Source organism: Oryctolagus cuniculus, chromosome 13 (genome assembly GCF_051225735.1).
Source record: "Oryctolagus cuniculus isolate XC-2025 breed Fujian yellow rabbit chromosome 13, ASM5122573v1, whole genome shotgun sequence".
NCBI classification, from domain to species: Eukaryota; Metazoa; Chordata; class Mammalia; order Lagomorpha; family Leporidae; genus Oryctolagus; species Oryctolagus cuniculus.
In genome coordinates this window covers 38,017,116-38,043,293 of record NC_142879.1, presented here as the reverse complement: position 1 = coordinate 38,043,293, position 26,178 = coordinate 38,017,116, and the positions used below count along the sequence as shown (strand labels likewise).

The 26,178-nt window shown below is 47.6% G+C and overlaps 1 protein-coding gene across 4 annotated transcripts in view; it reads left to right on the top strand.

Moving 5' to 3' along the window:
• The window catches only part of TP53BP2 (tumor protein p53 binding protein 2), a 64,840-nt gene that overhangs the window by 9,232 nt on the left and 29,430 nt on the right, over positions 1 to 26,178 (top strand). For 3 of the 4 annotated variants that reach the window (XR_016218877.1, XM_089311424.1, XM_089311423.1), the window contains exons 2-4: positions 15,935 to 16,082; positions 21,425 to 21,538; positions 25,837 to 25,919. Coding sequence is in view for 3 of the 4 variants with exons in the window: in XM_089311424.1 (XP_089167550.1) it covers positions 15,935 to 16,082; positions 21,425 to 21,538; positions 25,837 to 25,919 (345 nt within the window). In the remaining variant the exon portion in view is untranslated. Of the gene's footprint in view, positions 1 to 14,402; positions 14,594 to 15,934; positions 16,083 to 21,424; positions 21,539 to 25,836; positions 25,920 to 26,178 lie in introns of all 4 variants that reach the window. The other variant, XM_089311425.1, reaches the window with a different exon arrangement.

The window sequence follows — 26,178 nt, the reverse complement described above, 5'->3', positions numbered from 1 at the left end:
AATGAAGAGAAGCATGAGCGCTAAGTGGGATTTGGGGAGTAATGTGATAGGGAAAGCTGCTGTAGTTTGGATGGCTGGAGAGGAAACATTTTAGCTGTGGGTGGAGCATTTTAAGTTGCAGGATTCCCAGGGACTGGGCCAGAGGCTCTTCGAGGTTGATAGCAAGGAGAGAGTGGGAAGAGCAGAGTTGAAGACCTTCCAGCTTATGGGTTTGTCTGGGCCGGCGCACTGGTAGCTGCCACAGGAGCTCCAGGTAGTAAATGTGACACCATCTGCTTTATAGAAAAGCTCACTCTGTTGCTGTGTGGGGAATGGATCTCCGAGGGGCCCAGTGGGACTTGGGAAGTTGGCCAGGAGTGGGAGGGGCTTAGAACATCACTGTGGAAGTGAATGCAAGGGTTCTTTTACCACACTGCAGGCCTGCTGATAGTAAGAACTGGGCGGTGAACTTAACACGATTTGTCACCTGTTCTAATAACTTGTCCTGGTGACATTTGGAAGCCCTGAAGTGAGTGAAGAAGCAGGAAGACTCACCCAGGGTTGAAATAGGACCAGGGCAGAGGTCACTCCTGTAGCTGTAGCCATGAGCACCTTTTCTGGGACTAAAGAGAAACTAAATCATATCATCAGAGAACTGAGGAGCTCCAGAGAATGATTTAAATTTACACTTGAGGGTGGGATTTTGGTGCAGTGGTTAAGATGCTGCTGGGACCCTCAGGTCTCACATTGGAGTGCCTGGGTTCGAGCCCTGAGTCCACTCTGCTTCCAGCATCCTGCACTGTGCACCACGAAAGGCAGCAGGTGATGGTTCAGGTACCTGGACCCCTGCCATGCACATAGGAAGCCCTAGATTGGTTTCTCAGCTCTTGGTTTCTGCCTGGCCCACTCCTGGCTGATAAAGGCATTTGGAGAGTAAACCAACAGATGGAAAATCTCTCTGCCTCTGTCTGTCTTTCAATTAAAAAGTAAAATTAAAACATTCAGGCTGAGAGGAAGCCTTCTGGTTCTTTAAAACTGAATGAGGTAAGGCCGGTGCCGCGGCTCACTAGGCTAATCCTCCGCCTTGCGGCGCCGGCACACCCGGTTCTAGTCCCGGTTGGGGCGCCGGATTCTGTCCCGATTGCCTCTCTTCCAGGTCAGCTCTCTGCTGTGGCCTGGGAGTGCAGTGGAGGATGGCCCAAGTGCTTGGGCCCTGCACCCCATGGGAGACCAGGATAAGTACCTGGCTCCTGCCATTGGATCAGCACAGTACGCCGGCTGCAGCGCACTGGCCGTGGTGGCCATTGGAGGGTGAAGCAACGGCAAAGGAAGACCTTTCTCTGTCTCTCTCTCTCTCACTGTCCACTCTGCCTGTCAAAAAAAAAAAAAAAAAAAAAAAGAAAAGAAACCTGAATGAGGTGTTCAGATTTCTTAGGAATCCATAATAAATGCATTAGAACAATGATTTTTTAAGATTTATTTATTTTATTTGAGAGGCAGAGTTACAGAGAGAGGGAGATACAGAGGTCTACCATCAGCTGATTCATTCCCCCAAATGACTGCAACGGCTAGAGCTGGGCTGATCCGAAGCCAGGATCAAGGAAATTTATCCGGGTCTCCCACGTGGGTGCAAGGGCCCAAGTACTTAGGCCATCTTCCACTGCTTTCCCAGGTGCATTAGCAGGGTGCTGGATTGGAAGAGGAGCAGGTGGGACTCAAACTGGTACCTATATGCGAGGCCAGTGTTGAAGGTGGCAGCTTAACCTGTTAAGCCAAGAGCTGGCCCCTTAGAACACTCTTACATGACTAAACTATTCTGGAGACTTCTATGTTTTTCCATTACAAAGTTATTCAATCTCTGTGCTTTTATATTATTTGTATTTCCCTTTTCCTGACAGTTACAAAGTAGACAGATCTAGGAAAAATCAAGTCAAAGCTGGCATTAGGTCTCTCCATGCCAGTGTCAAAACATCCAGATGAAGCTGCTAGTTTGAATACTCGGGCAATTTTGGGAAAATTGGTTCATTTCCTGGAAAGAAGCAATTTTTTTTAAAGGTTTATTTATTTTACTTGAAAGAGTTACACAGAGAGAGGAGTGGCATAGAGAGAGAGAGAGGGAGAGAGGTCTTCCATCTGATGGTTCACTCCCCAGATGGCCGCAACTGCCGGAGCTGCGCCAGTCCAAAGCCAGGAACCAGGAACTTCCTCCGGGTCTCCCACGTGGGTGCAGGGGCCCAAGGACTTGGGTCATCTTCTACTGCTTTCCCAGGCCACAGCAGAGAGCTGGACAGGAAGTGGAGCAGCCGGGTCTTGAACCAGCACCCATATGGGATGCTGGCGCTTCAGGCCAGGGCATTAAGCCGCTGTACCACAGTGCCGGCCCCAGAAGCAATTTTTTTTTTAAGATTTATTTACTTGAAAGAGTTACACAGAGATAAGAAGATGCAGAGAGAGAGGGAGAAAGAGAGAGAAAGAGATCTTCCATCTGCTGGTTCACTCCCCAGTTGGCCACAATGGCCAGAGCTGTGTTGATCCAAAGCCAGGAGCGAGGAACTTCTTCTGGGTCTCCCACGTGGGTGCAGGGGCCCAAGGACCTGGGCCATCTTCTACTGCTTTCCCAGGCCACAGCAGAGAGCTGGATCAGAAGTGGAGCAGCCAGGGCTCGAACCAGCACCCATGTGGGATGCCAGCACTGCAGGTGGCAACTTCACCCGCTATACCACAGCACTTGCCCCAAGGGTAGCTATTTTGGGTAATGGTTTGCAGACGGGCTCTTTCCCTGGTGGGTTTGCTCGCTGCTCTCCACAGCAGGAGACCTGGGCGTTCATCCTGCTTCCCTTCCTTTCATCCTCTGCCCGCTGTTTGTTCCCTGTGACTTAGTGCCCTCTCTCCAGGCCTGGGGCTCCTTTCTGCTTTGTGCAGCCTCTTGCCTGGACTGGTGCAGTGCTCTCATTTGCACCCCTCACTTAGTCTTAGTCTTACTTGTTCCCTGCACCTTCCCCTCATGCGTCCACTGCTTCCATAGTGGTCTCTCTGCACCAGCACCGTGACTCCCCCACCCAGAACTCTTCCAGACTGCATTCTCTTACCGGACTGCATGCAAACCCCTGAGCCCTGAGCCACGTTTCTTTATGTAGTCTGGCCTAGTGGGTTTCAACCTGCTTGTCTCAGTGATACTTATCCATTCCAGAATTTTTAGTCTAGTTTGCCACATAGTACAAATGACTGAAAGACAGAGCACCAAACATGTCTGTGTTTAAAATACTTCACTGGCCGTGGTGGAGCGCCTGGCTCCATGTGCCATGGAGGAGTGTCTGCTTGCCCTTGACTTTTCAGCCTGCCTTTGGAATCCTGGGAGGGTCTGTGTACTTCCTCTTACAGGATCCTAAAGGAATCTGCGTTAGGGTTCTCTGTGGGCTGAAGATGTGATTCCTTCCTTTTGCCCACAGCAAGTTGTCGCCTGTTGCATTTCGTGCCCGATGACCCACTCTGCTGCCCCAACGTTGCCCTCACTATGTGCGTATGAAACGAGTTTCTTTGTTGCAAGTTTTGCAGCATGTCTGGGGCTGGTGGGTTGAGACTTGATCTGTCCCTTCCTGCGTCCAGCCCGTGCCAGGATTGTAGTCAGGATGGCGAGCTGGGTTTTGTCTGTCTTGCCCATGTTCTCTTCCTGCTTGTCAACCTCCTGCTTGCATTGGCTGCTTACATGCTGTGTCAGGCTGTCTTCAGTTCTCGCTGGACCTGGGCTGTGTCTTGGGGAAATTCACTGTTCTGTGAGCTTTGTGGGCTCCACTTTTGTTCTTCTTACATTAACTCAGCGTTGGACACATTGCAGGGTTTAATAAATATTGTTTGGGTGAATGAATGAATATTCTTAACTTTGATTGCCTTCACTCAGGGTAGTTCTTGCCTACACTTCCATAGCAAAGTGGGAGGTGAAAAGGAAAGAACTAGGAGTGAGCATTGTGGCTCAGCGGGTTAAAGCTCTGGCATGTGGCTCTGGCATCCTGTATGGCTGCTGGTTCGTGTCCCACTGCTCTACTTCTGATCCAGCTCCCTGCTGAAGTACCTGGGAAAGCAGCCGGGGATGGCTCAGGTCCTTGGGCCCCTGAACCCATGTGGAGACCAGGAGGAAGCTCCTGGCTCCTGGCTTCTGGCGTCAGGAGCTCAACCTCAGCCGTTGTGGCCATCTGGGAAGTGGGCCAGTGGATGGAAGACCTCTCTGAGTCCCTACCTCTCTTTGTTAACTCTTTAAAAAAATAAATCTTAAAAAAAAAAAAAAAAAAGGAAAGGAAAGAACTAGAAGCAGTGGATTGGTTGTACTCAGAGCATCATGGGTGGATCTTAAAAATAGAGTGCCAAGCAGAGAGAAGCAAATGGCAAGCTACTGTGTAGTAACTTTATGTAGGGTAAGACCTATGCCTACAAAACAGCAGGGCTTGGTTTAGAAGGAAGTGTGCCAACATCAAACTTACAAAATAGTTGGCAGGGGAAGAATTAACTACATATATATCTTTAGTTCATTACTTACTTCTGGATTGTTTATGAGCTATTGATAGCAAAGTAGCCTGAGGTGTGTTACATTGAGGATATAATCACAATTTGAACCCTATCTAAATAAATTTGAAAAGGAGAGAAAAGATGTCTTGATTTATCCCCAAATAAACAGAATGCTTTGTTTTTTCATCTGAGATTGGCATTGAAAAAGCCTCCTTTTAAATGCTGCCAGGCATTTATGGATAAACATTTCTTGTTTTAAGATTTATTTAGTTATCTGAAAGGTGGAGGGTGGGGGTGACAGAGGGAGAGATCTTCCATCTGCTGGCTCACTCCACAACAGCTGGGGCTGGTCCATTCGATGCCAGGAACCCAGAACTTCATCTGGGTCTTCTATGTGGGTGCAGGGGCTCAAGCATTTGGGCTATCTTCTGCTGCTTTCTCAGGCACATTAGTAGGGAGCTGGATGGGAAGTGGAGCAGCCTGGACTCAAAACAGCATCCAGAGCAGCCCCTTAACCCGCTGCTCCACAATGCTGAACCCTGGTTTTAGATCTTAATACAGTCTATGGCCATACCACCCTGAACGCACCTGATCTCATCTGATCTTAGAAGCTAAGCAGGGTCAGGCCTAGTTAGTACTTGGGTGGGAGATCTCAATACAGATTGAGCATTCCTAATCTGAAAGTCTGAAATCCAAAATGCTCTAAAATCTGAAACTTTCTGAGCACCAACATGACACAAGTGAAACATTTTACACTTGACTTCACCTGATGCGTTGTTGGTGTGCTAAAACATTGTATCAAGTTACATTCAGGCCATGTGTGTAAGTGAAGGTAGTATTTAGACTTGGGTCCCATCCCTAAGGTATCTCATTACATATGTGCAAATGTTCCAAAATCTGGGGGAAAAATCCCAAATCTAAAATACTCTGTTTCCAAGCATTTGCAATAAGGGATACTCATCCTTTATTTTTTATTATTGGAATTTTCTTAAATTCAAAATATGCAAGATACATTCTGGTGTTATGGATCATGGTGTTCTGCTGTTATTGGGTTATCTCTGGCATTATAATGATTAATACACTGTACAGTTGATGTATATTGCTATTATCTACTAGTAAACAACTAATGCTATCCATTGCTTATAGCGGATCACGCAAACCTAGCTTTTTGTTATTTTCTTGTGGAAAAGTCATCTAATGCAGTGATTCTCAAACTTGTGATTACCCCCGTGTTTCTGATTTAGAAAGCCTGGGACGTTGTGTTCTGACAGGTTCCCCGGTGATGCGGCTGCTGCTGGCGAGGGCCACACTTTGAGAACCACTGCTCCAGTGCCCACTCCCTCGCAGCAAAGCCTGCACTCCTTGTTCCTGACACAAGGGTGCCGTGTGAGGTGGGGCCCAGTGGCCGTCCACTGGCACTGGCACTGGCACAGGCCCCCGTCTCCAGAGCAGTGGCGTTCAGTCTAGTCGTGGAGCAGTCCTAGCTCCTTCCCAGGCAGGGCCTTTTCATGGGATGCCTTCCCCTACATGTTGCAAGTGCACAGCTTTTTCACTGCCAGCTTGGATGTCCCCTTCCCCATCATGATTATGCAACTGTCTTTCCCACCTTTTTTTTTTTTTTCTTTTTAAAATTTTGACAGGCAGTGTAGACAGTGAGAGAGAGAGAGAGAAAGGTCTTCCTTTACCATTGGTTCACCCTCCAATGGCCGCTGCGGCCGGCGCACCTCACTGATCCGAAGCCGGGAGCCAGGTGCTTCTCCTGGTCTCCCATGCGGGTTCAGGGCCCAACCACTTGGGCCATTCTCCACTGCACTCCCGGACCACAGCAGAGAGCTGGCCTGGAAGAGGGGCAATTGGGACAGAATCCGGTGCCTCGACCAGGACTAGAACCCGGTGTGCCGGCGCCGCAAGGCAGAGGATTAGCCTAGTGAGCCGTGGCACCAGCCTCCTGCCTTTCTTTTGTAATTCTCTACCATGTCACTCTGTGGACTTTGGTGTCCCTGTGTATTACTGTTCTCTCTGCTGAAAAGGATGCAAGCTTTCTCATCACTTTATTTCTGTTGTCTAAACTTGCTTGTGTGCCCTGTAAATACAAATGGATGAATGAATGGAAGGTGTTGAAGTCAGCAAGGAGTTGAGAGGAAGACAGAGCCAGGAGCTTCTTCTGATCACGCCTGTGCGTCTCAGGGTGGAGCTGTTAGCTCACACACGCATGTGAAGAAGTTGATTGGCAGACCGCTTGCTGATGACACCCTGGTTTTCAGAATGTAGTGAATTTTCCTGTCAGTTAATGTAAGCCTTTCATAGTGTATCGTTTCCTCCCAAGAATGTTGGCTAGCTCCGCATGTGAGTGTGTACTCTAGATACTGAGTGAATGGCCAGTATACTCCATGTGTGACTGATTAACTTTGACAGAGTATTGTTCAGATGGGATTGAGACTTCATGTGCTTGTTGTTGATTTCCAAATTCTAACTTAACTATACATCACCAGAGAAACTGTGATGTAAAAAAGAAAATCCCATTGATGTGACTTTTCTGATTTTGCATTAAATAATTAAATTTGGCTGATAGAAACTATTGAGCTGATGTCAGAAATATGGCATGAGAAAAAGTAATACACTCATTTAGTGTGGAAGTAGGTTTAACATTGAGCCCAGTTCAAGTCCGCTGCTCCTGTTCTGATCCAGCTCTCTGCTATGACCTGGGAAAGCAGTAGAAGATGGCCCAAGTATTTGGGCCCCTGTACCCACATGGGAGACCTGGAAAAAGCTCCTGGCTTCAGATTGGCCCAGTTCCGGCTGTTGTGGCCATTTGGGGAATGAACCAGTGGATGGAAGACCTCTTTCTCTCTCTCTCTCTCTCTCTCTCTCTCTCTCTCTCTCTCTCTCTTTTTCTCTGCCTCTCTGTGGCTCTTTTTTAAAAAAATTGAGCCTTAACAGAACCTTGGCAGACATTACCTAGGATAATGGGTGGAGATTTTACAAAGCAGTATAGTGGCCCCAAGAGTAAACTCTTGGTGACAGATGCAGCTCAGAAATCATAAGGGGCCTCTGACAACTGTTATAAGGTTGGAATGCACTATTGGGGAGACTCAGTGATGTAGTGTCCCCATGGCTCCTGAGAGGGGCTCCTCCAAGACCCCTAAGGGTTGCCCCCTCAGAGACGGGGGATACCTGAAGGAATAGTCCTAGGTGAGACCACCAAACAGCATAGCATACTTCTTGGAGAGGGTGGCAGCCTGGCCACAGCTGAGACAAGAGCATGTCTGAATTAGGGATCAAATCTGCCGGTGCTCTTGGGGTACATTCCCTGAGGAGCGGGAGGCAGAAGATTCCAGAAGACTGGAACAACCTACATCTCATTTCTGAACTCTTTCCTGTGTTCTAAGCTGTGGTGGGGTTGTCTGTGTGTATGGGTTTGAGAGACTGGATGCTTTGGTTGATGTTGCTGTTTCTTAGTTAAATCCTCTTTCTGTGTACCATGAGAGGTGTTTTAGCTTGGTGAGGTTATAGGAAGTATAGTTATAGGAAAGCAGTGGAGGATGGCCCAAGTCCTTGGGCCCCTGCACCTGCGTGGGAGACCTGGAGGAAGCTCCTGGCTCCTGGCTTCTGATCGGCGCAGCTCTGGCCATCTGGGGAGTGAACCAGCAGATGGAAGACTTCTCTCTCTGTCTCTACCTCTCTGTGTACTCTGACTTTCAAGTAAATAAAAAATCTTTTTTTAGAAAGATTTATTTTATTTATTTGAATGACAGAGTACACAGAGAGAGAAAGAGACAGAGAGAGAAAGAGAGGTCTTCCATCCGCTCGTTCACTCCCCAGATGGCCGCAACGGCTGGAGCTGTGCCGATCCGAAACCAGGAGCCAGGAGCTTCCTCTGGGTCTCCCATGTGGGTACAGGAGCTCAAGGATTTGGGCCATCTTCCACTGCTTTCCCAGGCCATAGAAGAGAGCGGAATCAAAAGTGAGCAGCCGGGACTAGAACAGGTGCCCATATGGGATGCCAGCAATGCAGGTGGCAGCTTTACCCACTATGCACAGCGCCGGCCCCTGAAATATGTTCTTTAACATGGTTTCTGCTGCACCACACTCCTGGGTTTCTGTTTTTTTACTGATGACTCTTGCTCAGGTTCCTCGGCTGGCTTGCATCTGCTCTGGGACGCTGGGTTGTTGTCAACTAGCCCAAAGCACAGTCCTCAGCTCGGTTTCCTGTCTGGCTGCTCTGATCTGGTCTCTTGATGTCAAGTGCAAGCATTTACCTATTTCCTCACATGTCCTGAATAATGTCTGCTAGTTGTCTCATTGGATTTTGAAGTCCCTGTCTTGTGGGCCCTCCTTTGGCCTGTTCCTCCTTCCTCATCTCAATACATTATACCCCTTTTGATCCAGTTGGTTAATCTGCAAGTCCAGATTCATCTTGATTCCTCTCTGCCTTCACATCCCATAGCCTGTCCATTGAGTAAGTGCTGATAGCTCTGCCTTCAAAATGTGACTGAAATCCAGCTCTTTCTTGCCACCTTTGCTGTTTTCCACAGTCTGTGCTACAATCATATTACTGAGTGGGGCTGCATCTACCCCTCTCTCTCTTTTAACGATTTATTTATTTGAGAGGCAGAATTACGGACAGAGAGAAGGAGAAATCTTTTGTCCGCTTGTTCACTGCCCAAATGACCAAAACGGCTTGAGCTGGGCTCAATCCGAAGCTGATCCGAAGCCAGGAGCTTCTTCTGGGTCTCCCACACAGGTGAGAGGCCCAAGGACCTGGGGCATCTTCTGCTGTTTTCCCAGGCTGTTAGCAGGGAAATGGATAGAAGAGGAGTAGCTGGGACTCCAACTAGTACCCATATAGGAGCCAGGGGCTGGTACCACATTGACCTCTTAAGTGGGCTTCCTTCCCTGGCTCCCTCCAGTCATTCATGCAGCAGCCAGAATTGAGTTTTTTAAAAAGTAACATAGATGGGCCGGCGCCGTGGCTCAATAGGCTAATCCTCCACCTTGCGGCGCCAGCACACCGGGTTCTAGTCCCGGTCGGGGCGCCGGATTCTGTCCCGGTTGCCCTTCTTCCAGGCCAGCTCTCTGCTATGGCCAGGGAGTGCAGTGGAGGATGGCCCAGGTGCTTGGGCCCTGCACCCCATGGGAGACCAGGAAAAGCACCTGGCTCCTGGCTCCTGCCATCGGATCAGCGCGGTGCGCCGGCTGCAGCGGCGGCCATTGGAGGGTGAACCAACGGCAAGGGAAGACCTTTCTCTCTCTGTCTCTCTCTCTCTCACTGTCCACTCTGCCTGTCAAAAAAAAAAAAAAAAGTAACATAGATCATTTGCACACCCTGTTCAAAACCCTCCAGTGACCTCCTTTTGAAAAAAAATTGAGACATAACTCACATATCATGAAATTTTTACCCTTTTGAAGTATGCAACTCTGGTTTTTATTGTAGTCACAGGTTGTGCCACTATTGCTGCAATTTCCAAAATTTTTCATCACTCCAGAAAGTTGTCTTGTACCTGTTAGCAATCACCCTCCATTTCTACTTCCTGCAGCCCCTGGCAACCACTAATCTACTTTCTGTCTCTAATGATTTGCCTCCAGTGGTCTCAAAATTAAAATCCAGCTCCCTTGCTGTGGTCTTAGGCAGTGGTTCTCAGTGTGTGGTTTCTAGACTAGCACATCAGCATCGCCTGGGAGGTGGTTAGGAAATGTGGAATTCTCGGTCAACACCCTAGACCTATGAATCAGAAATTCTTAGGGTGTGTCCCAGCATCTATGCTTAACAACCCTGTGTCCATGCCCAGGTTTGCAAACCTTTGGCCTATAAACACATGCATATCTGGCTTCCGCTTGCCTCGCTGAATTAATCTCCTGTAATCCTTTCCTCTTGTTCCCTCTGCTGTGGCCTTCCCCTTCCGCAGAGGTGACCGAGGTTCCCTTCCCTCTGCATGGTATGGTCTTTGAGACCTAGTCTTGTGCCCTCACTGCATTGAGCTGGTTGCTTGATCTCCCAGAGCCCTCTCTGACTGCAGAGTAGGGAGAGGAATGCTGTCATGCTGGCCGCCTTTTGCTTGTTCCCCCTACCCTCTGTCTTCACTCTGTATCTCCCCTGCCCTGCTTCATGCCTCAGGAGGATGACTTCCAGAAACCGCATCAGTGGCTTCTCTCGCCATCTGGCTTCTAGCTAGGTTTGCCCAGTGGGAACTCGTTGGAGGACATAAGGTGGGGGCGGTTTTTACTCCTCTCCCTCCCTCCCCGGGGTCTCCTGTGGGCTGGGATGTCCCTCTCCACACAATTCTCTCTCAGCTTTGGACTGTGTGCAGTGTTAGCTGTTTCTGATTATTTCTGCATTAGAGCCCAGATCATACAGTGGATGATCCATACATACTGAACGAAAGGAGTGCTGGGACAGAAGTAAGACGGCTTTTGCAGGGAAGAGATGAGAAGGCCGCTCCGTAATTTCAGGGTGTTTGGCTTTGCCGCTCTCTGTACGTTGCACCGTTTAGCAATTCCTGAAAAAAAGGTCCTTTTCTTTCCTATTTTCCCCCTACTGGCTCCAAGATGTGCTGCCCTCACTTCACAGCTCGCAGCACTAGTCTGGCTGTGCCTTACACGTGACGGCGTACTGGATGTGATGAAGTGAGCTCTCCCTTTTCCTGCAGGCAGGCAGGCTACCCATGCAAGCCTTCCGTGAGAGAAACGTCATTGTGAAAAAAACCCGGAGGTCCGGTGGCGTGAGGTTCTGCCCTGAAAGCAGTGAGTGGCAGTGATGCAGTTGGCACTGTGTGGCCATTATTCTTCTATATGGATACTACTGAGGAAAGGGACAGCAAGGTAACAGTAGTGGCTGGAGCTCAGGCTGTGGACAAGGTTGGATTTGGATCTTGGCTTTGCCATTTAATAGCTGCGTGGCCTGGGCAAGTCACTTGATCTCTCTGTGCTTCAGTGTCTTCATCAGTCAGCTGCAGTAACATCGGCAGGATTTGACACCTGCTGTGACACCCAGACACAGTTCTAGGTGCTGAGGTTATGGCACTGCACAAAGACAAAACCCTCGAGTGTTAGGAGCTTATGTTCTAGTAGGGAAGCCAGGTTATAAAAATGAGATTAGTGTAATACGGGGTATGTTAGCTACTGTGCCAAGGAGAGAAAAATCCGGGGAGCGAGCCAGGGTGTGTGTTTGCTGCTGGAATTTAGGGGGAGTGGCTAGGGAAGGCCTCAGGAAGAGGTGACATTGGAGTTAAGACCTGAGGAAATGTGGAAAGGAGCTGTGTTGGCACAGTGCAGAGAGCACTGCAGACAGCAGCAGCAAGTGCACGGCTCCCAGGTGGGAGCATACCTGGTCCATTCGAGGAACAGGGGACGCTGGGGGAGCAGAGAAGATGGGGGGGGGGTTAGAAGGAGATGAGGCTTAAAAGGTAATGGGGCATGGGCATTGGTGTGGGCAGATCATGTGACACCTGGCAGGCAGTTGCAAAATGCTGGCCTCTATTGGCGCCTGGTAAACACTTCTTAAGTGGTGGCTACTGGGGAACTAAACACTCTCATTTTGAAGATGAGGAGGTGAACTTAATTCCCTGAGGTTGTTCTCTAATTAAGAGTGACCTCAGATCTCCTCCCTGGCAGTCCGCAGAAATGTCATGGTGCTTGCCTAGCATCGAGACCACAGTACAGGCACTAAAATCCCCACAGAGGCAGTCTTCATACGTGCAAGGTGGCAGTGGGGTCAAGTCATGCACTTGCCATTTGTGCCAGGTTAATCCTGTGGGAAAAGTAACCTTAAAGGGAACGCATCTCTCATCATTCTTAGCTGTAATTGAACTCCATTTTAAAATTTAATTTTTTTTTTATTTGGGAGAGAGATTGTGAGAGACTGAGATTCATTCCTCAGACGTCTGCAGTGGATGGAGCTGTGCTGGGTCAGAGGCAAGAGCCAGGAACTCACTCTTGGTCATCCATGTATGTGATGGGGAGCCAGTCACTTGAGCCATCCCCGCTGCCTCCCAGGGCCTGCATTAGCAGGATGTTAGACTCTGCAGCTGAAGCAAGGCCTTGATACGGATATCCTGATGTGGGTCATGGGTGTCCTAACTGCTAGGCCTGATGCACATGCCAGTAACTATACTTTTAAATAAATGAAGCCGGTGGTTTGCCAGAAAGTAAAAGGCCAGATCTCTATTAAAATTTGGGTTGCCATCGTTAATTGGAGCATTTCTTGATATCTTCCTGCTATAAAGGACAGCTTAAAGAGTACAACAAAGAGCAGAGGAGCAGAATTGTACCTTGACCTTCTCATTTCAGTGGCAAAGTAGCTCACTTCTGAGTCCGTCTTCATTTATAAAGAGAAAATAATACCTGCTCTGCTTATCTGAGTTGATGTAAATTTCTGAGATAATGTGTTTGAAAGCACTAAAAGGTGAAGTGTGCCATTAATTTTCATAATAGCCTCTCCTTTGTTGATATAGCGTGTGTTCAGTATGTAGACTGTGTCTCCAGCATATTTACGTTGAGAGCGGTTACTGTTTTTAAAGTGACAGACATTGGGGAGTATGGCGAGGTACTGTTTGATTTTAACATATCAGTTATTGGTCTCCATCATTAAATATGTGGTCTCTTTTGGCCAGAGCAGTGGTAGGGTAGAATTATGCAAGCTTCATTAATCTTCATTATTTTTCAAGGTTTTTTGATTTCTGTGTAGCAGTTTTAAGTGCTATCTTGTTGGCTAAGTTGAGGCCTAAAACTATCTTTAAGTAGTACGGTTTAGGGGCCGGCGCTGTGGTGTAGTGGGTTAAGTTGCCATCTGCAGTGCTGGCATCCCGTATGGGCACTGATTTGAGTCCTGACTGCTGTACTTATACATCTCCCTGCTAATGCACCTGGAAAAGCAATAGATGACGACCCAGGTACTTGGGCCTTTGCACCCTTCTTGGGTGCTACTACTGCTATTCTTCTATATTCTGGGTCATCTTCTATATTCTGGGTCATCTTCTATTGCTATTCTACTTGGGCCCTTCTCTCACCCACGTGAGAGAAATGGAAGAAGCTCCTGGCTCCTGGCTTCGGATCAGCCCAGGTCTGGCCACTGCAACTATTTGGGGAGTGAACCAGTGGATGGAAGATATCTCTCCCTGACTCTCCCATTCTCTTTCCCTTTGATTCTGCCTTTCATGTAAGTAAATAAACACTAAAAAAAAAAAAAAAAAAAAAAAATAGTAGTACTGTTTGTTGGAACATGAAAAACTTTCCAGTTAACTTGAAAGCTTCTGGGCTTATATTGGAAAACTCCATAAAGGTTTTAAAAAGATCATTTCTTCAAACAGTATCCACTGTTTTTCTGAGTTACACTTTATGTTATAGATGTGAGAGTTAAGAGCTTTGGTTACAAAAAGTGGAAACTTTGGCTTCTTCTGGAAACATGGTTTTAGTACAAAAAGGAGCTCCACAGCTGCCAGCCCTCTGCTTTCCCTGTGCATGTGTCCTCCTAACTCTGACCAGATCTTGAAGCACCTGAGCCCGTGGCTAAGCCAGTTTCCACCCTCACCTCTCCACAGGCACCCCCTTAGTCTGGTGTAGCTTTCACGATTCTGGGGTCACAGGTGGAGAATTTTAAGCTGGAAGGAGAGGTTGTATGACTGTTGGCAGACCCTGTGGCTGCTAGATGACGTTCTTGTTTCCACAGCCCGATCCCACTCACTCTGCTATTTCTGTAGTAATCTTAGAGCTCCAACTCTCCCCAGGGTTTAGCATGCTCGTTAACTATTATAAAAGACTGTCCCAGCCCATCAAGTGCATGTGCCATAGACATTGCACTCTTTCTTTAGTTAGAATTATTTTCCCGGGGCCGGCACTGTGGTGCAGCGGGTTAATGCCCTGGCATGAAGCGCTGGCATCCCATATGGGTGCCAGTTCTAATCCTGGCTGCTCCTCTTCCGATCCAGCTCTCTGCTCTCTGCTGTGGCCTGGGAAAGCAGTGGAGGATGGCCCACATCCTTGGGCCCCTGCACCCAGGTGGGAGACTTGGAAGAAACTCCTGACTCCTGGCTTTGGATCGGCGCAGCTCCGGCCATTGCGGCCCTCTAGGGAGTGGATCATCGGATGGAAGACCCCTCTCTGCCTCTCTTCTCTCTGTGTAACTCTGACCTTCAAATAAATAAATAAATCTTAAAAAAATTATTTTCCCAGGATAAATTCTTGCAGTGGGATAACTCTTTGAAATTATTACTGCTTTTTATATCCTCATATGTATTGATTTGCATGGAGTGTGTATTCATTGAACTGTGTGATCGTAGAGGTTTAGTCATTTGTATTCCTAACAAAAATTTATTTGCTGTTTCACTCAGTTTCTTCAGCATTGGGAGTTAGCAAAATATTTTTGTAATTTAATAGGTGTGAAAGCTTGAATTCTTTAGTAGCAGTGTTTTTTTTTTTTTTCCCTTTTTTTTTTTTTTTTTGATAGGCAGAGTGGACAGTGAGAGAGAGAGACAGAGAGAGAAAGGTCTTCCTTTGCCGTTGGTTCACCCTCCAATGGCCGCCGCTGCAGCCGGCACACCGCGCTGATCCGATGGCAGGAGCCAGGATCCAGGTGCTTTTCCTGGTCTCCCATGGGGTGCAGGGCCCAAGCACCTGGACCATCCTCCACTGCACTCCCTGGCCATAGCAGAGAGCTGGCCTGGAAGAAGGGCAACCGGGACAGAATCCGGTGCCCCGACCGGGACTAGAACCCGGTGTGCCGGCGCCGCAAGGTGGAGGATTAGCCTAGTGAGTCACGGCGCCGGCTCAGTAGCAGTGTTTTTAAGATACAGTCTTTCTTTGTACTGGGAGAAAGATTTTTAATGAATTTTAATTCTCTGCTTATCTGAATATTCAGGTAAATTTTAGCTTAATAGCTTATCATTTCTGCTTATACCTTACTAATGAAATCTTATACTTGAAAGTGGGTTACTTAATTTGATTAAAACATCTTAGGTTAAAAACACCAGTTTTTGAATAGGGACGTATGCGCATGATATAAAGGCGAGATTCCCTCCAGTTCTGTCTCCTGTCCCCATCTCCTCCAGAAGCTGTTGAGTTAGCTTCCTAATCATCCTTCCAGAAAGTGCCTGTGTGTTATAAGTTTCAGGGTGTGGGATCTTCTGAGCAACCCTTAGGGACTGGTAGCAGAATTTATTTGTAGTGTTGGTGGGCACATACTAAAAACTACAGAAGTGTTTGATAAATAGCACAAATAAAACAAATTTGATGGGAGTCGTACTGGGCTGTGAGCCAGTTTGTACTCCGGGGTCCCTCAGGACGCCGCAGGCACTGCAGGGAGAGGGCAGGTCCTCTGGTCCCACATGGGCTAGGGGACCGCCAGGCTGTGGTGCCGTCCACTTGCACTCCCTATTGAGATTCCCTGGGAAGACAGGATCTAAGGGGAATACCACCGCTGCAGACAGTACAGTAACCTCAGTGTTTCTCTTCCTGTTTCCAGATGTTTCTCACCGTATACCTCAGTAACAACGAGCAGCACTTCACAGAAGTTCCAGTTACCCCGGAGACATCGTGCCGTGATGTGGTGGATCTATGCAAAGAGCCCGGCGAGAGCGAGTGCCACCTGGCTGAAGTGTGGTGTGGCTGCGGTAGGAGGCGGACGCCCTGTGCCTTAGTTCTGCTGTCTTGTCTCACTGTCGGGTTGAGCACAGTGCTGTGTGTGAATGTCCGTGTTTGCACTCAGAGCCCGGAGTAATGTCAGTCAGAAATGGGGTTCTCAGTCTGGCTTGTTGTGTGACATGGAGTCTTTAACTGTTTTTCTGCAGTTAAATGAAGACACTGCAGAATAAAATATCAGAGGTCATAGGTCAGGTGACTAATGTACCTGGGGAAGCTTCAGAGTTGCCACAGTCACGTGTGGTGCTGTGCGTGTGTGTGTGTGTGTGTGTGTGTGTAGGTTTTACTTAACAAGAACTTGGACATTCTGCCTAATCTTTGAGTCCTGTAGGCCTGGGGGAGAGCAGCTTAGTGATGAGGAAGTTCAGTGGCAGGAGGCCATGGTGGAAGCCTTGCAGTTGGTCTCACTCTGAGTTTCTGGAGCTCTAACATGGGACAGCCTGGTTTCTTTCTGGCTGCACAGGAGTTTGTAGATGGGGGAGTAGTTTTTCATCATTTCTGCCTTGGTCCTGCACCTCTGAGTAGACTCCCTGTCTCCTATCTCCTGTGGGTACTGGGCATCCTCGGGGCAGGTTCCACACTGTGGTCCCTGAGTGCACCCCCTCCACATTATCTGGCTCCTGCTGAGCCCTCACGTCTTACCAGGGAAGTCCTTTTATTCCTCTTTCCTACAGTCAAATGTTCTAGAAGGGCTGTAGCATGCTTTGTGCATATTTATTTTTGTTTCCCTTCACATAGGAGCTGAATAGATCATTTGCACAGAAAAAGCCCAAATAACCTTTTAAAAATGAAAATTGTTGGCCGGGGCTTGCCATACTAGCATCCCATATGGTCCCTGGTTCGAGACCTGGCTGCTCCACTTCTGACCCAGCTCTGCTGTGGCCTGGGAAAGCAGTAGAAGATTGCCCAGGTTCCTTGGGCCCCTGCACCCATGTGGGAGACCCGGAGAAGGCTCCTGGCTCCTGGCATCAGATCGGCCCAGCTCCGGCCGTTGTGGCCATTTGAGGAGTGAACCAGAGGATGGAATACTCTCTCTCTCTGCCTCTGCTTCTCTATAATTCTGCTTTCCAAATAAATAATCTTTTTAAAAAGATTTATTTATTTATTTCAAAGTCAGAGTTACACAGAGAGAGAAGGAGAGTCAGAGAGAGCAAGGTCTTCCGTCCTCTGGTTCACTCCCCAATTGGCCGCAATGGCCAGAGCTTTGCCAATCCAAAGCCAGGAGCCAGGAGCCTCTTCTGGGTCTTCCACATGGGTGCAGGGGCCCAAGGACTTGGGCCATCTTCTACTGCTTTCCCAGGCCCTAACAGAGAACTGGATCCGAAGTGGAGCAGCTGGGACTCAAACTGGTGCCCATATCGGATGCCAGCACTACAGGCAGCGGTTTTACCAGCTACGCCACAGAACGGGCTCCAATAAATAAATCTTAAAAAAAGAAAGAAAATTGGACACTTTATCCTGTTTAAAACTTTTTTTTTGTTGTTTTGACAGGTAGAGTTAGAGAGAGACAGAGAGAAAGGTCTTCCTTTTTCTGTTGGTTCACCCCCAAAGTGGCCACCACGGTCAGCACATTGCGGCTGGTGTGCTGCGCCGATCCGAAGCCAGGAGCCAGGTGCTTCCTCCTGGTCTCCCATTGGGGTGCAGGGCCCAAAGACTGGGCCATCCTCCACTGCACTCCTGGGCCACAGCAGAGAGCTGGACTGGAAGAGGAGCAACCGGGACAGAATCCGGCGCCCCAACCGGGACTAGAACCTGGTGTGCCGGCGCCGCAGGGGGAAGATTAGCCTTGTGAGCCACGGTGCCGGCCTAAAACTCTTTTGTGGCCTTTCTTCCACTCAGGATAAAAGCCTGATAGATTCACTGTCTTTGCTGTCATCTGGTACCATTTTCCTCCTTGCTGCCTCCTGCGGCTTTTCAGTTTTACTTATTTGAAAGGGAGGTGACAGAAAGAAACAGATCTTCTGTTTACTGGTTCACTTCCCAAATGCCTGTAACAACAGGGGCTGGGCCAGGCAAGACCCAGGAGTTGGGAACTCCATGGGGTCTCCCGCATTGGTGGTGGGGACGCAGGTACTTAGACCAGCACCTGCTGTTTCTCAAGGTCCTCATCGATAGGCACTGGCTCAAAAGCAGAAATGGGCCTGGATCCAGGCACTCGGATGTGGGATGTGGATGTTCCAAGTTGTGGTTTAACCCACTGTGCCACCGTACCTGTCCCTCATTCCAGCTTTTAAAAATATTCCTAAGCTCTACCCCCTTCCCCTTTAGAACCCTTGGTACTAGGCTTTAAGTGTCTGTATTGCCCACTGCCTAAATCGCTTTCTCTCCAGGTTTTGTCATTGCCAGTTCCTTCTGGTCATTGGGATTTCAGCTAAAATGGTACCTTCTTGGAAAGGCTTTTTCTGAGCAAGCTGCTTAAATAGCCACGAGGTGGTGGATGTTGTGGTGCAGCTGGTTAAGCTGCTGCTTGGGATGCTCACATTCTGTATCTGAGTGCCTGGTGTGAGTCCTGGCTTCTCTGCTTCCAACCCTCTTCCTGCTAATGGCCTGGGAAGGCAGCTGATGGTGGCCCAAGTACTTGGGTTCCTGCTGCCTACATGGGAGACCTAGGTGGTGTTCTTGGCTTCAGCCCACATCACCCTGATTTAATCATCTACAGACCATGTTACTCTCTGACTTGTGTGTGTCTTTTATTGACTTTTTTAAAAAAAGATTTATTAAATTTATTTATTTGAAAGGCAGAGTTATACACAGAGAGAAGAGAGGCAGAGAGAGAGGTCTTCTATCTGCTGGTTTACTCCCCAAATGACCGCAAAGGCCCAGAGCTGTGCCGATCCAAAGCCAGGAGCCAGGGGCTTCCTCTGGGTCTTCCACATGGGTGCAGGGGCCCAGGTGCTTGGGCCATCTTCTACTGTTTTCATAGGCCATAGCAGAGAGCTGGATGGGAAGTGGAGCAGCCGTGACTTGAACTGGCGCCCATGTGGGATGCGGGCACTGCAGGTGGCGGCTTTACCTGTTACTTCACAGCACCGCCCCTTACTGACTATTTAATGCCTATAACCTCACTTTACACTAGAGTACCTAAGGAGAGAGAGAGAGAGAGATGCTGTTTAGCCTGTGTCTCCAGCCCAAGGGTAGTGTCTGAGACCTCGTAGGAGCTTGATAAATATTGGAGCCAGCGCCGTGGCTCACTTGGTTAATCCCCCCCCCCATCTCTCTCTCTCTCTCTCTCTCTCTCTCTCTTCTTCTTCTCTCTCTGTGTAACTCTGACTTCCAAATAAATAAATAAATAATATGGCATGTATGAGGGTAGTTCAGAAGGTTCGTGGGAGAATTGATTCAAAAGATCAGTTTATATGTAGGTGTGAAAAAAATTCTGAAAGCTACATTATTTTTTCATAATGGGCATTTTCTCATGAGCCTTTTGAAGACTCCTCCTTGTGTTTTCACATTTCTCTCCACAAATGCTGTATCAGCTCCTGGTCTTTGCCGTAACTTCTAAAACTATCCCTCATCAACAATTATTGTAGTAATATGGTACTTTTTCTAAACTTTTCTAAACTAGCTTTTGGTTTAAACTTGCATTTTGGCCATTTTTCCATTTGTTTCTTAGTCGTTGGGTTCCCAGCCTTTCAGATTGTTTTGTTACATCCTCTGCTCATGAAGGCATTTGTGTCTCTCTGGATTCGTGGGCATTTAACAAACTCTTCTGGATCTCAGACCTCTGTCTGTGCTATTGGAAAATTCCTCCTCACGCCAAAGACGTAGATGTGTTCTGTTATTCATTCTATAGATGTTATATGTCTTACTTTGTCTTTTCTTTTCCCCTTCTTTTGTTTCCATTTCTTGCTACTCAGTGAGTATTTCCTAGATGCTTACTTGGTACTAGGGACTGTGCTTGGTTTTGGGGATACAGAAAAGGTTACCTGCATTCAGGTATCTTACAGTGCACAGGAAGAGCAGTCTCAGCCTCTGAATGTGTTGCAGTCAGTCAGCGCAGTGACAGAGGGGAAAGGATGCCTGGATGCCACCCGGCGCTAGCCACAGAGCAGGAGCGCCTTGGTGAGCAGGCCCATGCTGGGTCTTGGGACCTTTGTGCCTGCAGCTTGTAAGAAGGCCCACTTCCTGCCGGGGCAGTCCGATGGGGAATACGGGTCACTCTTCTGCCTTCTCTAGTCCCAGAACCTGCTAGTTCACCTCCTTTCTTGTGGATACAACTGTGTGTGTGTTTTGTGGGGGCAAGGGGAGGGCCTCAACATTTCTTTTGGAAGGTTTCTCCTCAGCTGTGGGTGTTTCCTTTTGTGGGGGGCATCTTAGTTGGTTTATAGAAGGGGAGTTATCTGTGTCACGTCAGTGTGGAAGCAGAATTTTACTCCGTTGTAGCCAGGCAGATTAAGTTCGGGTTAATTGACTGCTGAAGGCTTGGCTGCTCTATTTTCTGCCACAGTGTTTATTTAAGGTGCTGAGATAGTGTCTTTGATTACTGATAAATGTGTCAAGTTTTCTAGGGCCATTTCACAATCCCATATTTAAAAATTATATTGACAATATTACCTTTTTGATTTTAACCAGTTGTCTTCTCAAACAGTATGTTTGATATTTACATCTAGATCTCTTTCCTGAGACTGGAAAATTTGTTGAGGAGAGCTTAAAATACATTGTTTTTCCTGAAGCAGCTGCAGCTTACCAGGTGTTGGGCTGTGCTCTTCTTTCTGTGTCCAGCAGAGTTCTGACAACTGGCTCAGGTGCTGGAAGAGGGCCAGAGAGACCTAAGTTCGCAGTAATAAATAGCCTTGTGCTTGGAAATGGCCAAGTCTGATTTCTAAACATTGTGTGCAAGATAACTTAGGAATAGCTTCACTACAGCCCACATTAAAAACCATATTTTTTAAAGATAGTAAGAATAGGCTACGTAGATAGTTGTTTTTTAGGTTACAGACACTGATGGAACCCACAGATGGTAAATGTCCCCTCTGCGTGTGGCTGGTGGGGCCCACTGAGTAAGACTTGCTCCTGCCGGCTGGCCTGGATCGTTACTCTTTCTAGGACTCCTTTGGTTTGTCAATGATTATGTGTGTCAGAGGTCTGTGAGACCTCATTTTCTGAGTTCTTTTAATGGGAAAAAAAAATCAAAGATGCTATTTCCTACATCCATAATGCATATTTTGCTTGAAGGCTGTGTTTGTAGTTCTTTCACCTGTAGATAACGTGTATCCACAGGCAGGTGCCGTGTTTGTCCTTCCTGTACCCATAGAAAACGTAGATAATGTGTCTTTCCTTTACCTGCTGAAGAATTCCCACCCATTTCTTTTAGAACGCCCAGTTGCTGATAACGAGCGAATGTTTGATGTTCTTCAACGATTTGGAAGTCAGAGGAATGAAGTCCGTTTCTTCCTTCGTCACGAACGAGCCCCCAGCAGAGACATTGGTAGGTAGTGTCCTACGAAACATACCCATATCTCGGCCTTTTTCTGTTTCCTGGAGTGGCTGGGCATGAGCTGGCATTTGATGAGGAGCCCAGGTGCTTTGAGAGGTGAGTGAGGGGAGGAAGCTGAAGCAGTGGGGACAGAGCCCTCCTCTGAGACCTGGCTCTCAGTGAGGGTGAGAGCAGGTCTGGTTTTAACTGCAGAGGGGAGGGGTTAGACTACAGCTTTTACATGCAGGAGGGCAGGAGTCGGTGGGGCAGCAGGTTGGAACTGCCAGGGGTGGGGGCGCCGTGGGTGGGTTGCTGTCTCAGCCCTCATGGAGAGACTCCTCTTCCACCAGATGGGGACTCCCTCCTCCATTACCACAGACAGAAAGTGGTGGCGGGTGTGGTTAAATATGGCCATTTTGTGGCGGCAAGTTGAGGGATTTCTCATCTGAAAACAGTTGATTTCTCTGAGGTAAGAGGCAAAATAGTCTGAAAATGATGGTGACAGAGGTGGGTGGGCAGCTCGAGCTGCTGTTTGGAACGGGGCACGTGTTCACCAGGGCACTGACTGTCAGTAGCGCTGAGGCTGGTTGGGGCTAAGTGCGGCCCGGTGTTTTCTAGCAGTTTTCTGTTTTCTAGCAGTGCTCTGCCGCCCAGGTGGGTTGTAAGAGGAGACAGCGGGGCTGACCCAGGGTTGGGGTTTTCCAGACAAATTCAGTGGCAGGTCATTGGGACGGGGGGAAGAAGGGATTGGCAAGGTGACATCTTAGCTGCATGGGGAAGAAGTGAAAACAAGAGGGCCTGTTGGGGAGGAGACTGTTCAGAGACAGCAGGTTTCATCTGGGTTAATGAACAGTTGTATGAGAGGCAGCGCGTGAGATGGGTGGATTGAAAGGAAGTTGTGGGGGCCAGCGCTGTGGTGCAGTTGATAATCCTCCGCCTGCGGCACCGGCATCTCATAAAGGTGCAGGTTCTAGTCCTGCTGCTCCTCTTTCGAGCCAGCTCTCTGCTGTGGCCTGGGACAGCAGCAGCAGATGGCCCAAGCAAGCACTTGGGCCCCTGCACCTGCGTGGGAGACCCAGAGGAAGCTCCTGGCTCCTGGCTTTGGATTGACTCAGCTCTGGCCATTGCAGCCATTTGGGGAGTGGACCAGCAGATGGAAGACCTCTCTGTCTTTTCCTTTTGCTGTCTGCTACTCAGCCTCTCAAATAAATAAATAAAATCTTAAAAAAAAAAGTTGTGATCAAAAAGTAGCATGTTGGAATTTAAAATTTCAGAGGTAGCACACTTGTGGGTGATGTCATCTCTGACGTGAGCCTGAATTAGAGTGGAAGTGAGAGGCTAGCCCTTGTGTGGTGAGGCCATCCAGAGCAAAGGCAGGACTTGGGGCAGAAAACAATGGAGTCTGGTGGTTATGTGTCCAGCAAGGGCTGTGACTGGTTTACAGATGACAGAGTGAGTAGAAGGCGACATGCAAGAAGGAGGGTGGAAGTAGCGCAGACACTGGGGACACAGCTGCCTGCCCATTACCCTGAGATCTCAGGGCACGGCAGAATGAGCGGCCTCAGATCTGACGTCTGGGAGCTCTGTTTTTGGTAGGAAGTCATTGGTTAAAGCAGGGTTACTGTGCATTTATAAAAAAAAAAAATTAAAGATTTATTTATTTGAAAAGCAGAGAGAGAGAGAGGTATCACTTCCATCCTCTGGTTCACTCCCTAAGTGTCGCTCCCCCTCTTCGTGGAGGAACGACACTAAACCCTGCCTAGGCTTCATATCCGAGTCACGGCACCATTATGTCGCTCCCCCTCTTCGTGGAGGAACGACACAGGACCCTGCGCTGTTCTTTCGTCTGCTCGGCCCTCCCCGGGTTTGCTGCTGGTTCCTCCTGGGTTGGCTACTATCCCTTCCACCTCCGTGGAAGGGCAGTTCCCCCTGGCCACATTCCCCACTTCCGCAGGGGAGTAGCACACCGCCGGCCGGCTCTCGGGGGCTGCACAGGTGTTCCTTCAGATGTTCCCCTTAGATGTTCCTGGTGCATGCCGTCTCTCTCCTCCTTTATAGTCCTCCTCCGCCAATCCCAACTCGGCTGCCCACACGCCGAGTACGCTGCTCTCCTCCAATCAGGAGCAAGTCCTACAGTTTATTAGCTGAACTGGAGGCAGCTGTGCGGAAGCTGTTTACTTCTCTCCCAGCGCCATATTGTGGGAGAGCAGATGCATAGAATAAGTCTTAATTCCAGTAACTCAGTCCAGTCCGGGCTGCTCCCCACACCTAAGTGGCCAGAATAACCGGGCCTGGGCCAGGCTGAAGCCTTGAGCCAGGAGCTTCTTCCAGGTCTCCCATGTGGGTAGCAGGGGCTCAGGCACTTGGGCCATCCTCTGCAGCCTTTCCAGGTGCATCAGCAGGGAACTGGATTGGAAGTGGAGCAGCTGGGACTTGAGCCAGAACCCATATGGGATGCTGGCACCACAAGCAGCGGCTTAACCTGCTGCACCATAGGCTGGCCCCAAATGTTGGACTCTTTAAAACAGAAAGTTGGGAGTAAAAATGTAGGTAATGGGTGTTAATTATCAAACATGAAATCTCATTTTGAGTACTACTGCTTTAGCACAAGTGTGTGCATGGTACCTGACCATTAGTAATTAAGTTTGGTCTGGCCTCTTCTACTCTCTAGATGAGAAGTGCTGATCCTTGGGGGTTAAGTGACTTGTAGTGACAGAGCCAGGAGTGGAACTGGCCTCACCTCAGCCAGGCTGGCTTTCAGTACCACTGGTGTCTGTAATTTTTTTTCAAGTGAGCATGTATTATTTTTTCCTTAAGCAAATTGGCATTTGCATCATATTTTTACTTTATTATTCAGTTACATTACTGCATACATGGTGCATCCTTTTCTATTTAATGAGTTGAATTTTACCTGTTCATTTACCAGTTCAGGCATCTTCCTGTGTGGTGCTGGGTGAATTATTAACTCGCCTCAGCAGTGCAATGTGTGGTTTCAGTGTGTTTGAAATGTGAGAAATAGAATCTGGAGATTGGGAGCTGTTTTTACAGTGGCGTGCACCACCCATGCCCCGCAGTGTTGAAACCGGGGTAAAACAGGATGCTGTTCAGTCCCTCTAGCGGGGTGTTTGTTTACTCTTTTTAGCCCAGACTTCTAGATTAAGGTCAGGACATGGTTACCAGGTTCTTCAGTTTAACCAGGACTCTGACCCAGAATGTGTAGGAAATTATTTTTAAAGCTTTTTTTTTTTTTACTGTAATTATGAAACTGATTATACAGAGGAGAAGCTAGCTATTAAGTGCTCTTTCTTTGACAAGGCATCTAAGAAAGCAATTATTCTTAAATTATAGAACTATTTTTTCTTGTAGAAATATTATGACAGAGTTCACCTGAGCTATCTTGTTGGAGGATTGAGCAATCTTTTGAAAATAAGCTAGCAAGTCAGAGTTGGGTGCAAGTGTGATACTGCTTTGAGGATACACACTCATTTATTGGCATGGGAATTTGCCTGAGCTTTCTGGCAGGTGTAATGAACATTTGATTCAAAAGACATTTAAAGTTTATTTTTCAAATCTAAATTTTCTTGGCAGGTAGTTTAATCATTTTCCTAATTTCTGGGAAGTGCAGGTATAAACTTAATATATTTGAAAAATTCTCTTTGTTGATATTATTTCTTATAATCTGTTTAATGGTTTTTACAATGATGTATTAAGTGATAATGATAAATTTTTTTTAGCGAAAAAAGCAGACTTTGTAGTGTTTGTTGGTAGTTTCCCAAACCGAGAATATTGGAATTTTTTAAATTAAATAAATGGGAAAGCTCTTCATAGTATGCTTATGCAAAGTGTTTTCAATAAACCAAGTAACTGTCATACCACATGTTCTGTCTTCATTGGCTTATGGATACAAGGTAGATTGATTTAATCTTCAATCAACTGCCCTCTGGATTTCACTGCTGAGGAGCTAGAGAGAGACCTAGGAGGAGCAACTGTAGGCAAATAGTGTAAATTAACCCACAAGCAGAAATTCACTAGCTTCGTGAATTTTTCCTCCTTTAATGTGTGAATCAGGCGATTTCACTAGTGATAGAGGTGACATGTGATATTTCATAGTGCTAATTCTTCACTGCTCCATATAATTGATTTTATAAGACAGGATGAATTATGAGATCTTAACTCCATTGATATTGGAAAATACTTTTATATGTTCAACTTATGTATCCAATAGCAGTAACAAAACTCAGAAATGAACTGGTGCGTACAGTAACTGTTAACACTGTTATTAATGCATAGTTTTTGAATTTTGTCCTTAGTGAGTGGACCAAGGTTTCAGGATCCAGGTTTAAAAAGAAATGGCGTAAAAGTTCCTGGTGAACATCGCAGAAAGGAGAATGGTGTAAGTAGTTTTTTTTTGGTACATATCATATGGGTCACAGTGGTACTGTTTTCTTATCCTTCAAGTCTAATTCATTGTTATTTGCTGTTCTGTGGGTTAAGGATGACTTTTTTTTTTTTTTTTTAAGACTTATTGATTTATTTGAGAGGCAGAGTTACAGCTGGAGAGAGGGAGAGACACAGAGAAAGGTCTTCTATCTGTTGATTCACTCTCCAAATGGCCACAATGGCCAGAGTTGGCTGATCCAAAGCCAGGAGCT